This window comes from Durio zibethinus, chromosome 17 (genome assembly GCF_047325235.1).
Source record: "Durio zibethinus cultivar Kanyao isolate XHJ-2024 chromosome 17, ASM4732523v1, whole genome shotgun sequence".
NCBI classification, from domain to species: Eukaryota; Viridiplantae; Streptophyta; class Magnoliopsida; order Malvales; family Malvaceae; genus Durio; species Durio zibethinus.
The window spans coordinates 23,556,381-23,569,395 of NC_143178.1; the positions used below are offsets into that span (position 1 = coordinate 23,556,381).

The window sequence follows — 13,015 nt, forward strand, 5'->3', positions numbered from 1 at the left end:
CCTCATTCAACATTTATTCTTCTGTTTCAAAGATCAGACATAGACAAGAGAACTTGAAAGATGCCAGCTGTTATTAAAATAGTTATATTTATACTTACATGCTCATACAAGGGAAGGGTGATTCCAACATTCTAAGTTCATGCCAAGTAATGTAAAAATAATTAGGCCAAAAGGGCCACATAGAGGCCATGCACCAGACACATACTCATCAAAGCAGAGGCAAGCAGACCATAAAAAATTAATACATTCTTAAATATGATAATCCTAAAAGAGAAACTTTATGCAGTCAAGTTTCTATATTTTCATGTTAAAGCATAAAATTATGATTATAGGATTCTGTGTATATGTTACAGATGAACTTGGTACCAGGTGAAGGAGTTTTCTATACATTTAATACTTAATACATCTTATACAGGATTCTTCCATGGGGCCCTTCTTTTCTGCCTTTCGATTCTGAAACCACACCAGAAAGACAAAAAGGCTAGAAATATCAAAAGCAAAGCAGAAGCAAACAGTGAAGGTGTAATTCGACTAGGGGAGTTGGGTAGAAATGGGTATGACTCAGGGGGAGGCATCATGCATTCATCACCATTGAAGTAAACTTTATGAGGAAAAGCCCATCCTTGCTCCAATGTAAATACATTTTTATCTTTTCCAAAAATCAGTTACGAATGAACATTTCCCCCGGGTCCAGCCTCCATGAGTAGTTCATTCCAATATTTCACACCATAAAACACACCAGTATCATCCGCATGGTGAAAATCCATCACACACCTTAGAAAGTTAACAAGTTTTTCAACCTGAAATAATACTAGTTTAACATGATGAATCCATTTCCTTTGATTTGGCAGGATACACTACAGCAAAATTTCAGTTGTTAACTGTACAGTTTCCTTCTTGTAAAGGTGAGGTCCAGAATATGCTTGTTACTTAAAGGAATGTGTGATAAGCTTACTTATGGATTGGTAAAGGAGTGACTTGTATGTGAAGTTATAAACTTGAATGACATTTTTGAGATTTGGATGTTGAACAACAAGATTCCAGAGAGAGTAATTTTTCCAGTAGTTGAAATTGGTGATGGTGATCTTCACACGCTAATACTTCTTGTAACTGACCTTAACATGCCAGTGCACCTGGATGGGCACATATGTTATGTGCATTGCAGCAACTGAGCGTTGCCATTCATTAGCAAGTTTGATTTCAGAACAGCTGAAATTTAGAATCTCTCCTGCAATTCACCAATTACATCTATAACTGCCATCAATCAACTTGAAAGTTGAAACATTTAATTTTTGAAGTTCTGCTAGTTTTACAAATTATAACTTGTAAAGTATCTTATGGAAATCAAAATGATGCTTACTTAATGCAGTTATCTTTATTCTGGCAACCGCAAGCACAAGTTGAACAGGGTGTGATCACAGGATTATAGAACGAAGACAATGAGACACAACAGTAGGGGTTCTGTGAAACAAGCATCGGCGAATATGTGCAGGTAACAGTCCATGTCACTGCAAACACGAAATCTAATTGTCATTGCTAGAAATTTAGTTGAAGATGTCTCCTAGTTTGCTCCGATAAAGAATTCTGCTAGAATACTAATTATTTTGTTAATGGAATGCCATTATTATATAACATTCAACTGTAAAATTTTGATCCTAAAGCAATATGGTAAGTGACAAACATGTATCTAATTAATGCAACTAAATTTTTGTTTCTTTTTTTTTAAATCATCAGTTATTGTAAAGCATATATGCCACAACATGGCTAACACCAACTCACCCATTGCACGGGTGTTTCGCCGACCATCAGATGCGAAGGAAAAAGACGATGGGACAATCATTGCAGAACTGCATGCATAGTGTCACGGTCCACGCGTTCCTCCTACTGAAACCACGCGTCCGTGCGGCACCAAGACTAATCCTAGTCAAGGTCAGCCTTCTATCGTGTCCATTTTTTCATGGACGGACCAATTCCAGTCCTACAAACCGCATGCCCGTGAGCCCTTCCTGGCCCTGACCCCGTAGGGTCGCTCATTCCGAACTTTATGGGGAGGAACCCACTCCCATTGTACATCGGTCCACAGTCCTCAACTTAGCCCCCGAGCACCCAGCTCTACCCACAGGGCCTTGGGATCTTGAGCCCCGATCCTCGAATGCTCATAGGGATGCACAGTCCCGGTTCTCATGATGTTATTACATCTTGGCATGGTGAGAGCCCAACACCATGCCCGCCCGTATGATACGCAAGCTCCCGTATCAAGTTTACGCAAGCACCTCAAATAAACTGGTCAGCAGCCAGCTCGGAGCCTTTAAGCTCATCTCGTCCCACGGGACTCGGTTCTTAGGGCTCAGGCCCTTTGCATCAGTATCGGCCGCCCGCACGCATGATTGACACCCCACATCATGCTAGTCCCGCAAGGGGACTTGGGTGTACTGCCCCAGCAGCAGTACACCAGCCCGACTGGCCACACGAGTCTAGCAGCGTGCCTGCCTGCTAGCCCGCACATCCCTCTGGCTCGATGGCGTCCCTCCTACGCAACACCATCACATGATCCTTTCGACTCGAGGAGGGGAAACCGAGGGGCCTAGCGATCTCTACCGCCAAACCCCATGGCTTAACGCAAAGGCGCGATACGAGGCCCGCCGGCCCCAACCGTCCCCGGGTTTACCTTACCCGAGAAAACATCGTGCCACGCTCGTGACCCAACGATGCCCGCCCACCTAGACACCACGAGTGCCTAGGAGTAGCTCACTTCAGACTAGCCAAGCCCCCGCCTGCCCGCTAGCCAAGGGGGTGGTGGAGAGCTGACACCAGATCATCCCCCTATAAAGAGCGTTAGAGATTTTCCCACTACGCTACCAGTGACCGTAAGAATGTCTGAAACGGGGACACTTTTCTGCCCAGCCATCCCAGGGCCTTTCTCCGGCTAACTCAGGGCCCCGTAACCTTCCTCTTGGTCACCATTGCTCTTTGATTTTGCTCGTTGCTCCACCAACCCACTCGAAGGTGCCTGCACATGGCTTCCACCGATGGCACCCGCCAGGCTACTTGGCTTGAGGGTGTCCAACCACTGTCCCGAACTTCCCCGCGTATCTTGGGGCCCGGGGCTCCCATTGCCCCCACAACATGTTAGCATCATGTTCCAAAGCTCGGAATGCACGCCCACATCTCCTAGAACCACTTTCCCGCCAGCTCAATCTCGACTGCTGCTTGGTTCAGGATCAGTCATGGCAGGGCCAAGGCCTGACCATGACACTCTCCCCCACTTACTATGTCGATGCCCTCATCGACGCCAAGACCACACCCAACTATCTTGTTGCACACAGCTGACATTTCCTCATATGTCTCTCACTTGTGCCCTCAAGGATTGGGTCGAGGTCCCGTCACATGAGGCACCGTCCACAGTACTCGTCCATTGTTGGTGTAGATTGGTCCCATTGTTGCTCAGCTTTGTTGTAGTTCGAACCGCCTAACCTATCTTGGTTGTACTCATATGGGCTATACCATGGCTTCATCCCTTGATCCTTGTTAGGTTGCGACCTCGAGGTGCCCTCATTGATCGATGACCCTCAGTAGAATGAATGACCACAGCTTTGCCACTCATTTGGTGCGTCCCACCGGACGTGACCCCTCACACCAACTGCACGCTTGCAGCATCAACTCACTGATACGCCCCTCTGGACGTGATGCTTAGGTCAACCGCACTCATACGGCACTCTACATGATGACCCTAGCACAGTGGCATTCAAGCACTTTGGTCATCTCCCAACTTGGGTCCTCTCGGCCCCTCCAAGGTCACCTCTCTAGGTGTGGCCCTCAGGCCAACCGCCCCCAAGACGGCACCTTAAAATGCGCTAACTCGGTCTTTGCCTCCGGTTTCAACACTATGCTCCATTGCCCAAGCTCCTTTATCTTGGCTCAGTCTCGTGGGGAATTGACAGGTCTCCCCCACTTTTACTCGAAACTCGGCACAGCATTATGCGCAACCCTGTCTCCTCGATGGTTTTATTGCTCGGTAGTTTTGACTCCAGCCCAGTTCCTAGGGCATCCCAAAATCCGCTTATACTCGAAGACCCACTGATTTGCTTGACTCGGGGATTCACCCGCTCGATCCTTAAGGTCCACTGACCTGCATGTCTGAGGCCTTGTCAACTGGCCGTTTCCCTTTTCTTGTTCCATTGGAATACATCCTGTCGGAGCCCACTGACCACCACTACTCGTGAAGCCTTCCCTTTCGGCCAATACAAGTTCGATATCCTGGTTCACACACACACTCTTGTGATCCTCTGACCACAAGAACTCACGGTCCACTGACCAACGCAGCTCATGGTCCACTGACCAACGCAGCTCATGGTCCACCGACCACCTCGCTTGTGGCTTCAATCTTTAGCCACTTCATACTCTTCTGTGTAGTAGTCTCATGCTCGGACCCGAATACTTCGGCTTGCACCCCCGCTGGGGCACCTGTACCATACAACAAGTGCACACATTAGTAATTAATCTTGCAACTCGACACCTCCTGCCCCTCAGGACAAGGTTCACTCGGCCCACGTGGCCTTACACAACACCATTTCATGGTGTAAGCCCCTTTTCTCATCTCGGTCTCACTACGGTTCCTTCCACCGTAAAGGCATCACATGCCACAACATATGCCAACACCTTTTTCTAGGTGAGGCTAGACTCTGGTGCCCCTTTGCTAGGCGTCCAAGCGTCTACTTGAGAGCCATTTTACATAGGCCCAATATTTCTCGCAGCACGCATTGTTGGCTCTTTCCCGAGCCTCCATAGGCACAAAACCCGCATCTGGGTCTCGATAGCTCCGTTTGAGCTTGGCACCACGCAATTTCGCATCACTAGACCCACACATGGGGTCGCGTAACTCTCGCCACTGAGCCAACCTAGGCTCTGATACCAAAATGTCACGGTCCGCGCGTTCCTCCTACTGAAACCACGCGTCCGTGCGGCACCAAGACTAATCCTAGTCAAGGTCAGCCTTCTATCGTGTCCATTTTTCCATGGACGGACCAATTCCAGTCCTACAAACCGCATGCCCGTGAGCCCTTCCTGGCCCTGACCCCGTAGGGTCGCTCATTCCGAACTCTATGGGGAGGAACCCACTCCCATTGTACATCGGTCCACAGTCCTCAACTTAGCCCCCGAGCACCCAGCTCTACCCGCAGGGCCTTGGGATCTTGAGCCCCGATCCTCGAATGCTCATAGGGATGCACAGTCCCGGTTCTCATGATGTTATTACATCTTGGCATGGTGAGAGCCCAACACCATGCCCGCCCGTATGATACGCAAGCTCCCGTATCAAGTTTACGCAAGCACCTCAAATAAGCTGATCAGCAGCCAGCTCGGAGCCTTTAGGCTCATCTCGTCCCACGGGACTCGGTTCTTAGGGCTCAGGCCCTTTGCATCAGTATCGGCCGCCCGCACGCATGATTGACACCCCACATCATGCTAGTCCCGCAAGGGGACTTGGGTGTACTGTCCCAGCAGCAGTACACCAGCCCGACTGGCCACACGAGTCTAGCAGCGTGCCTGCCTGCTAGCCCGCACATCCTTCTGGCTCGATGGCGTCCCTCCTACGCAACACCATCACATGATCCTTTCGACTCGAGGAGGGGAAACCGAGGGGCCTAGCGATCTCTACCGCCAAACCCCATGGCTCAACGCAAAGGCGCGATACGAGGCCCGCCGGCCCCAACCGTCCCCGGGTTTACCTTACCCGAGAAAATATCGTGCCACGCTCGTGACCCAACGATGCCCGCCCACCTAGACACCACGAGTGCCTAGGAGTAGCTCACTTCAGACTAGCCAGGCCCCCGCCTGCCCGCTAGCCAAGGGGGTGGTGGAGAGCTGACACCAGATCATCCCCCTATAAAGAGCGTTAGAGATTTTCCCACTACGCTACCAGTGACCGTAAGAATGTTTGAAACGGAGACACTTTTCTGCCCAGCCATCCCAGGGCCTTTCTCCGGCTAACTCAGGGCCCCGTAACCTTCCTCTTGGTCACCATTGCTCTTTGATTCTGCTCGTTGCTCCACCAACCCACTCGAAGGTGCCTGCACATGGCTTCCACCGATGGCACCCGCCAGTCTACTTGGCTTGAGGGTGTCCAACCACTGTCCCGAACTTCCTTGCGTATCTTGGGGCCCGGGGCTCCCATTGCCCCCACAACATGTTAGCATCATGTTTCAAAGCTCGGAATGCACGCCCACATCTCGTAGAACCACTTTCTCGTCAGCTCAATCTCGATTGCTGTTTGGTTCAGAATCAGTCATGGCAGGGCCAAGGCCTGACCATGACACATAGCCTGCTCCAGGACCAAGAAAATAAAAACCCTTTGGCACTTTGACTGTTTTCTTTGATGTACCTGAATGCCCTACACTAACCTGAAAGTATGACGCAGCAGCCGCCTGGTCTTGTCCCCAAGAACCAAGTACACCGCCCTTGCAACAGCTGGTGAACTGTTGGTTTTTGGGGACTCCAGATAGCAAGTAAAAAATTGCAGGACTCCTCTGACAACTGTGAGGAATGTTTCCTTTAAACTTGGAACAGTCTCCTTGACATATGTATGTTTGTATGTATGTATGTGGGTATGTATGTATATATACATATTAGAATTCAGAAAGGTTGACTTCTGAAATTTTGTTGGGTACTTCATCTTAGATTCTCCTGTCGCATTCTCAACATCTTTTAGGGGTTATGACTAGAGTGAGCCATGATGAAACCTCTATGACAGTTGAAAATGGCAAAGATTAAGGAGAGACTTTTGCAATTCTGCTTATATGTTAAAGAAAGACGTTTTTTTTTTTTTTTTTTTTTTATATATATATATATACAAAGAGATTATAATTTGGGGATACGAGAAGAGATTGCAATTGTTCAGATTTAAATCTTAAATTCGTTGGATATTACATTTTAAAGTGGTTGTACAAGCTAATTGAATTGATTCTAAAAAAAAGAGTGTTTAAGCTAATGAAATCAATAATCCAATCATATACAAGTTGGTATTAGCTGTCAGCTGTTAGTAGTTCACATTTTTACAAGCAAATATAATAAGTATTATAATGCTGTAAGATTTCATTCCAAACAAGAATTCAGAACCCCATAAAAGAATTTTGGAAAGGATAATGGACAAGTAATGCAAGTTTTTCCTTATCAGGAAATATTCTCAAACTTTAAAGTGCTTTTAATTCCTTTAAATGTACACATTAAACACTATTTAATTAGTAATTTAGGGTTTGGGTTACCCTAATGTCTGGTATTAGTACTCAGAAAACCCACTCACTAACTTCTTTTTCACCAATTTCTTCCATTGGCTAAAAAAAAAAAAAAATCTTTTTGACTAATTATTTTTCTTTTTTTTTTTTTTCATTAAACTGAAAGCAACCGACACCCCTTCCAAAACTTTTCAAATTTCTCTCATTCTATTCGGCAAGGTAGAGTCGAGAAAAAATTTGAGAAAATTAAAAATTGATTTAAAATTATAATATTTGATTTAGTTTTTTTATTTAATTTGAATTAAATTTGAATATTAAATGTATGTATTAAGGTTAAATTAAATTTTAAATTAAAAAATAAAAAAATTAATCAAATCAAATTATATATTTTTATTACTTTTATATATTTTTAAAATTTTTATAAAATAAAAATAATTATTTTATAATTAAATTTATTTAAATATATTAAAATAATATACAAAAAATTTAAAAATTTAAAACCAATGAACCGAACCAAACCGATAAAATTTGATTCGGATCAAATCAGATCATATAAAAATTTGGTTTGGATTCAAATTAAATTTTAAAAATTTATATTATATATATTATATGAAAAATCAAACTGAATCTAATCTAATTCAAATAATTTATCACTCCTATAATTAACTTATAATCATATTAAATCCAAATTTATATATTATTATTCTTGAGTTTGATTCTATTAAAAAATTCAAAATCAAAATTTTAATCAAATTTGATCAAGTTTTATATTTAATGTTTGAATTTAATTTGTAATTTAATTGCATTGTTTGAATTTAACTTGTTAAATTTAATTAAATTCGATAAAATTATAAATATTAATACTAAATAATATATTTTTATCATTTATTTATATATTTACATTAAAAAATAAAAACTTAATTAAATTCGATAAACTCATATACCCCTCTTATTACATATTAAATTATTCCAATTTAATTCGATTTATTACTTAAAATAGTTCAAACTGAAGTTGGGCTCCGTAATAAATAAATCAAGAATATGAATAACTCATGACTAACTGACTGGTTTGCATTCCTAAATCCAATCTTGGTTTGCCACGTGTTCTTCGTTGGCCCAACTTTCTTCTTGATCCAAAAATCCACGTCGGTACAAATCTCAATGCCACGCACCGGCGGGCGGTGGGTATGAACTGGTCGTCCCCGCGTACATGGAATTTTCAGACACGTCACTGTCACTTCCCCCCTGCTCGTGCCCGCCACGCCGGTCTGGCACGTGCCAACTTTATCATTACAATTATTTTTTTATTGTTAATAATAATAATAAATTAAATTCGAATAGAAAATCATTAATTATTGAAATAAAGAGATTTATTTTTTTAATAAATAAATAAATTTAACAAACTCTCCAGTAATTTCAATTTCATGTTGTAAAAAATATTTTTAAAAAATATTATATTTGATTAAATATAAAATAATTATTTACAAGTTTTTTTTAATATTTATTTGAACACAATGTATCACTTTATTAAATATCTTGGTTGGAAATTATTTTGTACAATTGTAAAGTTTTTTAAATTTCATTAGCTTAGTTGAAAATTGCCATATATCCATTTAAAATATATTAAAAAATTGAAGTAATTAAAAATAAACATGATAATTTTTTAATTTTAATTGTAAAATTTTAAATTTCAAATAAAAATGAACCACCAATTTCAAATGATAATTTCATACTAATTTTTATCTGTAATTAACACATGTTCTTGAAGATATCACATATTTTAAATAAATGCTTTTGGTAATTATATATGATATTGGAATTAAAATTTTAATTTTATGATATTTAAAAAAATTATTTTTATCAAAAAATAAAGTTTATAAGAAAGAAGAGAGTTGCTCCAATTATATAATAATTCAACCATTAAAAAAAATTTTAAATTTTCTTTATTGATGAGCTTCTTTGCAGGAAAGAGGAAACGTTGATAGGTTCAACATTCAGATATAATTTTTTTTTAAATAATATTCCTATATATTCTCTTTTATAAAAATTGTTGTTAAAAGAATTTATATTATGATTTTCTTTAAAAAAAAGAAATTTATATTTTCTTCTAACAATGGTTAATGTATATAATGATATATTGTAAAAACAAGTTCTATAAAATTGTCATTTGTTAGTATTATCATTAATTTACATAATTCGTGTATTCATTTTATTATAAATAATAAAAATTTTATATTTATATTATATTTTATATGAAAATTATATGTCATAATTCGTATTGATATGAAAATATAAAATATATTTATTTAATTTTGTTAAGTTTATATATAATTATTATTAAAATTTTAAATTATATTATTTTTATATTTTATTTTCGTATCATATCATTATATTATATTTTAAATTATTAGATCTAATTTACATTTCTCAAAAGCAACACACATAATTAATTTAAATAATTTATATTTTGAATTTAAAAATTAATTCAAATGCTAGTATTTATAATTTTTTTTGTAACTTTTAATTTTGACCTCCATTTATATAAAATAAAATTGGCATTTTTAATAAGCTTTTTTCAAAAAATTATTAAAAGATGATGAATGCATACAAATATTGAAATATATAAATAGGAATCGATAATTATACAAATTATTTACTATTTTTAACTGGTTGTTCTTAAATTATTGTATTTGTCAAAAGTAATAGAATTGAAATAATAAGTTCAATTTTATTAACTTTCCGAAAAAACATGACCGCGTGAATCTAGTTGAGCTGTTTTCCTGCCAAAAGTCAGCTTCTTTCCTTCGCACGTGCCACCCTAGCCGATCCCTCTCTTACACCACACCATTTCTCCTCTTTCCCTCTCCCTCTCTCAGCCTTGTCTTGCTTTGCTTTGTTTTGCTTTGTCCAAGCTTTCTCCAATGGCGACTACCTCACCAGTTCCTTTGTTGAAGGATGAGCTTGACATCGTGATTCCAACCATTAGGAACTTGGACTTTTTGGAGATGTGGAGACCCTTTTTCCAGCCTTACCATCTCATCATTGTTCAAGATGGTGATCCTTCAAAGACCATCAAGGTTCCTGAAGGCTTTGACTATGAGCTTTACAACAGGAACGATATCAACAGGATTTTGGGTCCTAAGGCTTCCTGTATCTCTTTCAAGGACTCTGCTTGTAGGTGCTTTGGTTACATGGTTTCCAAGAAGAAATACATCTATACCATTGATGATGACTGCTTCGTAAGCTCATGACTTATCTCTTTCGTCTTTTTGAATGTTGGGTTTTGTTGAATTTTTTGTTTTTTTTGTTTTTTTTAATTTATGTGGGTGTCTTTGGAGATCTGGGTTTGAGTCAACTTTTTGGAATTGGAAATTGGGTTCATTTATTTTTCCTGTTTTGCATTTGGGTTTTAAGTTTTGGATCTTGATGTGATATTTTAATGTTTCCGTTTAGATCTTGACGTAATATGACACTATTGAATCTTGTTTGGTCTTTTGGTGACTTGAATTTTTTTAAAAGCTGTTTCTTTTTTTTTTTTTTTTTGTAATTTGGTGATACTTCACTATCTTCATTTGCATTTGGATCTGCAATTGTTGTTTCTGTTTTATTCCTGCTAAATGATGAATCCATCAGTTACACATCTGCTTGCACACTGCACAGTTTAGCAAATTTCAGGTATCGATCTGTGTTTCCTGAAATATTTTCAATAGATTTCTGCCTTGATCTGTGAGGTTGTTGAGAAATTTATCAAACCACTAAGCTTAAGCGGCATGGAATGAGAGACACATGGGCCACTTGATATTTTAACGCCATTGCCTTGTAATGTTCATGTGACTCTTAGCAGCCTTTCCTTATAATGTGTTCAAACATAGTCATGTTATTTAATATGTTTGATTGCAAATTTTAAAATGTGGGTCCGTTTTGGGTTACACATTTGGTGTTATGTATTATATATTTGGTTTGAAGTGATGAGATTTCTTTCTTGGCTATTGATTACATATATGAACCAATATGCATGCTAGCTGCATTGGATATCAGTTTTGACAATCAGAAGCTGGTTTTTTAGCTTTTAGAATGTGCTTGAGATTTAGCTGTTTTCTTGTAGCATTCAGTTGGTTATAAATGATTGGGTCCTTCTTGTGCAAGTTTTATCAATTCTTCTTGGATGCAGTATCATGAGATCTGACTATGAAATGTTCTGATATCTTCTGATAATCTACACCTGTGAATCTGAAGTTGGAGGCTGCTTGGTTTTACAGGTTGCTAAAGATCCATCTGGAAAAGACATTAATGCATTGGAGCAGCACATAAAGAACCTTCTGAGTCCTTCTACTCCTTTTTTCTTCAACACTCTGTATGATCCATACCGAGCTGGTGCAGATTTTGTTCGTGGGTACCCATTCAGTCTCCGTGGGGGTGTTCCCACTGCTGTGTCTCATGGCCTCTGGCTCAACATCCCAGATTATGATGCACCAACTCAGCTTGTTAAGCCACTTGAGAGGAACACCAGGTATTTATAACCCTCCACATTGATGCTATGTATGTTCTCATTTAAATGAAGACTAAAGCCCATGTCTAATTTCTATCAGGTATGTTGATGCTATTATGACAATACCAAAGGGAACCCTCTTTCCCATGTGTGGTATGAATCTCGCATTCAACCGTGAATTGATTGGCCCTGCAATGTACTTTGGACTCATGGGTGATGGCCAGCCAATTGGACGATACGACGATATGTGGGCTGGCTGGTGCACCAAGGTATCTTATCTTTGTCGCTACCTTCTACACTGATCTTCTGTGCTATCAATCAGTTGCTATTATAGTGTCTATGGCTGTATATAAGCTTCCTATCAAACTGCAGCGGTTAATACCATGTCTGTTTGCATGCAGGTTATATGTGATCACCTAGATTGGGGAGTGAAGACTGGATTGCCTTACATTTGGCACAGCAAAGCCAGCAATCCTTTTGTGAATCTTAAGAAGGAATACAAAGGAATTTACTGGCAAGAAGAGTTGATACCGTTCTTCCAGTCTGTTACCCTTCCCAAGGATTGCAACACTGTTCAGAAATGCTACCTTGAACTCTCCAAGCAGGTCAAGGCAAAACTAGGCAAGGTCGATGAGTACTTCAACAAGCTTGCAGATGCTATGGTGACATGGATTGAAGCATGGGATGAACTGAACCCATCAGGTGCAAATTCCTCTGAGTTGCCCGATGGTGCTTTGAAATAAACTTATTCAATTAAATAGCTACCATTTTGTTTAGCAGAGCCCTAGGCTTGTATCAGGATCATCCATTTTGCCTAGGCTCTTGCATTAAAGCTTAGAATGTCTATTTTGCAGGTTGGGTGGAGGGGGGGTTATATTTCAATTGATCATATTACTGAGTTTAGAACAATAATAAATTGATGGATTATGTATTGAATTAGATTTGCGAGTCAGGTAGTATTTAATTAATTTAGATGATTGAGATGATTAGAAAAGTTATAGTGTTTTCCTTTTCTCGTCTTTTCTTGGTTTCTGTTGACATTTTCTTTCTTCTGAATGTTAAGTTGAAAGGGTAAAGGCCTTATCCCTTTAGGCATCTCCTAAGGAGTCAACGATTGTTGAATGAAGCATGGTAAATGGGCATTTCATGGCTGAAAGAACGAAGTTAATTTTATTCTATGCTTAGTTTGAAATTGTGGTTGGAACTTGATGAATCAGTGTCACATAAGGTTACAATTTTCTTTTACATTGTAGGCCTTCGTTTGAGATAGGAGTTACAGAAAATGAAATTTAACTAA

The 13,015-nt window shown here is 39.7% G+C and overlaps 1 protein-coding gene and 1 pseudogene across 1 annotated transcript; one reads left to right on the plus strand and one right to left on the minus strand.

Moving 5' to 3' along the window:
• Positions 1-303: 303 nt before the first annotated feature.
• Positions 304-7,325, minus strand: LOC111275080 (COBRA-like protein 4; annotated as a pseudogene).
• A 2,653-nt stretch (positions 7,326-9,978) lies between these two features.
• Positions 9,979-12,712, plus strand: LOC111284359 (putative UDP-arabinopyranose mutase 2). The gene is made up of 4 exons (XM_022873048.2): positions 9,979-10,468; positions 11,489-11,739; positions 11,819-11,987; positions 12,120-12,712. The coding sequence occupies exons 1-4, from the start codon at positions 10,151-10,153 to the stop codon at positions 12,459-12,461; spliced, it is 1,080 nt and encodes a 359-aa protein (XP_022728783.1). The 5' UTR covers positions 9,979-10,150; the 3' UTR covers positions 12,462-12,712.
• Positions 12,713-13,015: the final 303 nt, after the last annotated feature.

Coding starts and splice junctions, on each gene's coding strand:
- LOC111284359 (XM_022873048.2), top strand. CDS start 10,151: ATGGCGACTACCTCACCAGTTCCTTTGTTGAAGGATGAGCTTGACATC. Junction 10,469..11,488: donor CCATTGATGATGACTGCTTC/GTAAGCTCATGA, acceptor TTGGTTTTACAG/GTTGCTAAAGATCCATCTGG. Junction 11,740..11,818: donor CCACTTGAGAGGAACACCAG/GTATTTATAACC, acceptor AATTTCTATCAG/GTATGTTGATGCTATTATGA.